This window comes from Quercus lobata, chromosome 8 (assembly GCF_001633185.2).
Source record: "Quercus lobata isolate SW786 chromosome 8, ValleyOak3.0 Primary Assembly, whole genome shotgun sequence".
Lineage (NCBI taxonomy): Eukaryota > Viridiplantae > Streptophyta > Magnoliopsida > Fagales > Fagaceae > Quercus > Quercus lobata.
The window spans coordinates 6,799,257-6,801,552 of NC_044911.1; the positions used below are offsets into that span (position 1 = coordinate 6,799,257).

Below are 2,296 nucleotides of genomic sequence, written 5' to 3' on the forward strand. Positions count from 1 at the left end.
ATGGCATCTCAATGGCGGAGAGACAACGACGATGGTCCTGCTGATCGGTCCCCACACTTTTTCAAGATTATTCTGCCGAATGCTGTTCAAGAAGGAAAGCTTGTAAGTATGCTCAAATTTATAAACTAGATTCCTCTGAAAATCATATGCTAATTATACACTTCGTACACTTCATCTTCTTTATTTGTGATTCTTGAAAAAATGTACATTTGTTACATGTAGTCAGAAAAACTTTCATTTTGCAATACATAGGTTACACTTTAAGAAGAACACAGTCACATAACAGAGTACTTTTGCATCGTACACTTTTATATGAACAAAAAATGAAACAGGGATAAGCGCATGGTAGAGACTGAGGAAAAATAAATACAGAGCACATGCTGATGGCATTTTCTTGAAAATGTGATTGGGCTTATAGGGTCACCACAGATGTATAACTCCATTTAAACTGTGAAACTGTGTCCTGGGATCAAACTAGGATATAGAAATCGTTCACTCTTTTTATCATTTGTTTTTTAGAGTTCACAAACTTATGAAGTGGCTAAGTGGCAAAAATTAGTACGTCTAAATCCAAATCCTGCCCATAAACAAAAGTGGGTCATCTTCAATGTTTCCCCAACACCCCAAAACCAAATCACAGACACATTATCAAAATACAACATTTCCCCAAAATTTTTTACATTTCAACAACAACAGAGAAATGTAAAATGTTGACAGCTGTTGATGGTTATTTTGGTTATAAGATTAGGTTGTATAATTTGGTTTCAAAATTCATAAGATTTGTTACTGTTATAGCTATTAAATATAACTGGGCTGGATTACATTTTATTTTGTTTGATTTTCTTTTCTTTTTTGTGTGGGGGTGGGGGGCTGTAACTAAGAAGTATTCTGCCATCATTCAAACTTTTATTTTCTAGCATTGTGTATAAGGATTGATTGCATGTGTTTATTTCCCTAGCCTGCATTTATGTTATGGAGATTCTTTTTACAGCGGATTCTAGATAAGTTCGTGCAGAAATTTGGAGTGGACCTGTCAGATATGGCCTTTCTCACTATTCCAAATGGTAGAAAATGGAAAGTCAAGTTGACACAACATGCTGGGGGGGTTTGGTTTCAAAATGGTTGGTCCGAATTTGCAAGCTCTCATGGTGTAGCCGTGGGCCACTTGCTGGTTTTCAAATATGAAGGAAATTCACAGTTTCATGTACTCATATTTGATGCCACTGCAACAGAAATAGACTATACTTTAGACGACGAACTCCAAGTTCATAGGATCGAAGATGATGAGAGTGATGACAGCTCTGTTGAAATCATCAAACACTTTTATAGGGGAGAGGGTTCAGGTTTGAATGTTACACTTTTGTAAGCAAGTGGTTGATTTGTTTAGCTTCTGCTCTATTAATTTTATGTGCATGACTTCGTATTTTCAACTTCTTTCAGGATCAGCCCATCCTAAGAAAGACGGTGGTGTAGCTAAAAATCTTGTTATAGCCAATGCTTTTACATCAGAAAATCCCCTTTTCACTGTTATCATGCGTCCATCCTACGTTAATGGCAAGGATCGTGCGGTAAGCTTTTAGCTTCACTAAAATGGAATATTTTTGTAATTTAGAAATGCAACTCCCATTAACTATCATTTTTCATAGATCAATTAGAAAGATTGTCACACTAGATACTTGTGGCTGGACATTTTGTTTGGAATTATTTTTTCTTATTTGTGTTTTTAGGTGAAAAGATGTAGATCAAATAGATACTTGTTGCTGGAATATATTTGTTAAATATATATTATTGTTCCTTGTACAGAGTTTACCCCAAGACATTATCAACTACTTACCAAGAGACGGGTTTACCAAGGACTACACCAAAGCAAGTATACTCCCTGTCAAGCTCCAGATTGTGGACCGATTATGGCCTGTGAAGCTATACATTTATGAACGACGTGGGGGTTCATCATGTGTCGTATCAGCTGGTTGGACTGCATTTGTGAGGGAAAATAGTTTGCAAGTAGGAGATGTTTGCGTATTTGAGCTGATTATGAGGGACGGTGTTCTGTTCAACGTCCACATTTTCAAGTGCCAAGACTAAGTGGTTAGGGTGGATGCAAAGTGATGATAATATTATGTGATGTTCAGAGTGTGTTTACTTTGCAACTTTACTATTCATCCCTATTTTGTTCATCCCAGTTTGCAACTTTATTGATTGGGTACTTTTGTGATGTTTAGAGTTTCACTCTTGGAAAAGTTTTAATTACTATGATGAACTTTCATATGTATTTTAAAATGAATGTGATGCTGTA

The 2,296-nt window shown here is 36.0% G+C and overlaps 1 protein-coding gene across 1 annotated transcript; it reads left to right on the forward strand.

Moving 5' to 3' along the window:
* On the forward strand, nucleotides 1-2,085 carry LOC115956238 (B3 domain-containing protein At4g01580-like). Its single transcript, XM_031074672.1, has 4 exons — nucleotides 1-102; nucleotides 992-1,343; nucleotides 1,441-1,568; nucleotides 1,804-2,085. Exons 1-4 carry the CDS (start codon nucleotides 1-3, stop codon nucleotides 2,083-2,085), a joined length of 864 nt encoding a protein of 287 aa, XP_030930532.1.
* Nucleotides 2,086-2,296: the final 211 nt, after the last annotated feature.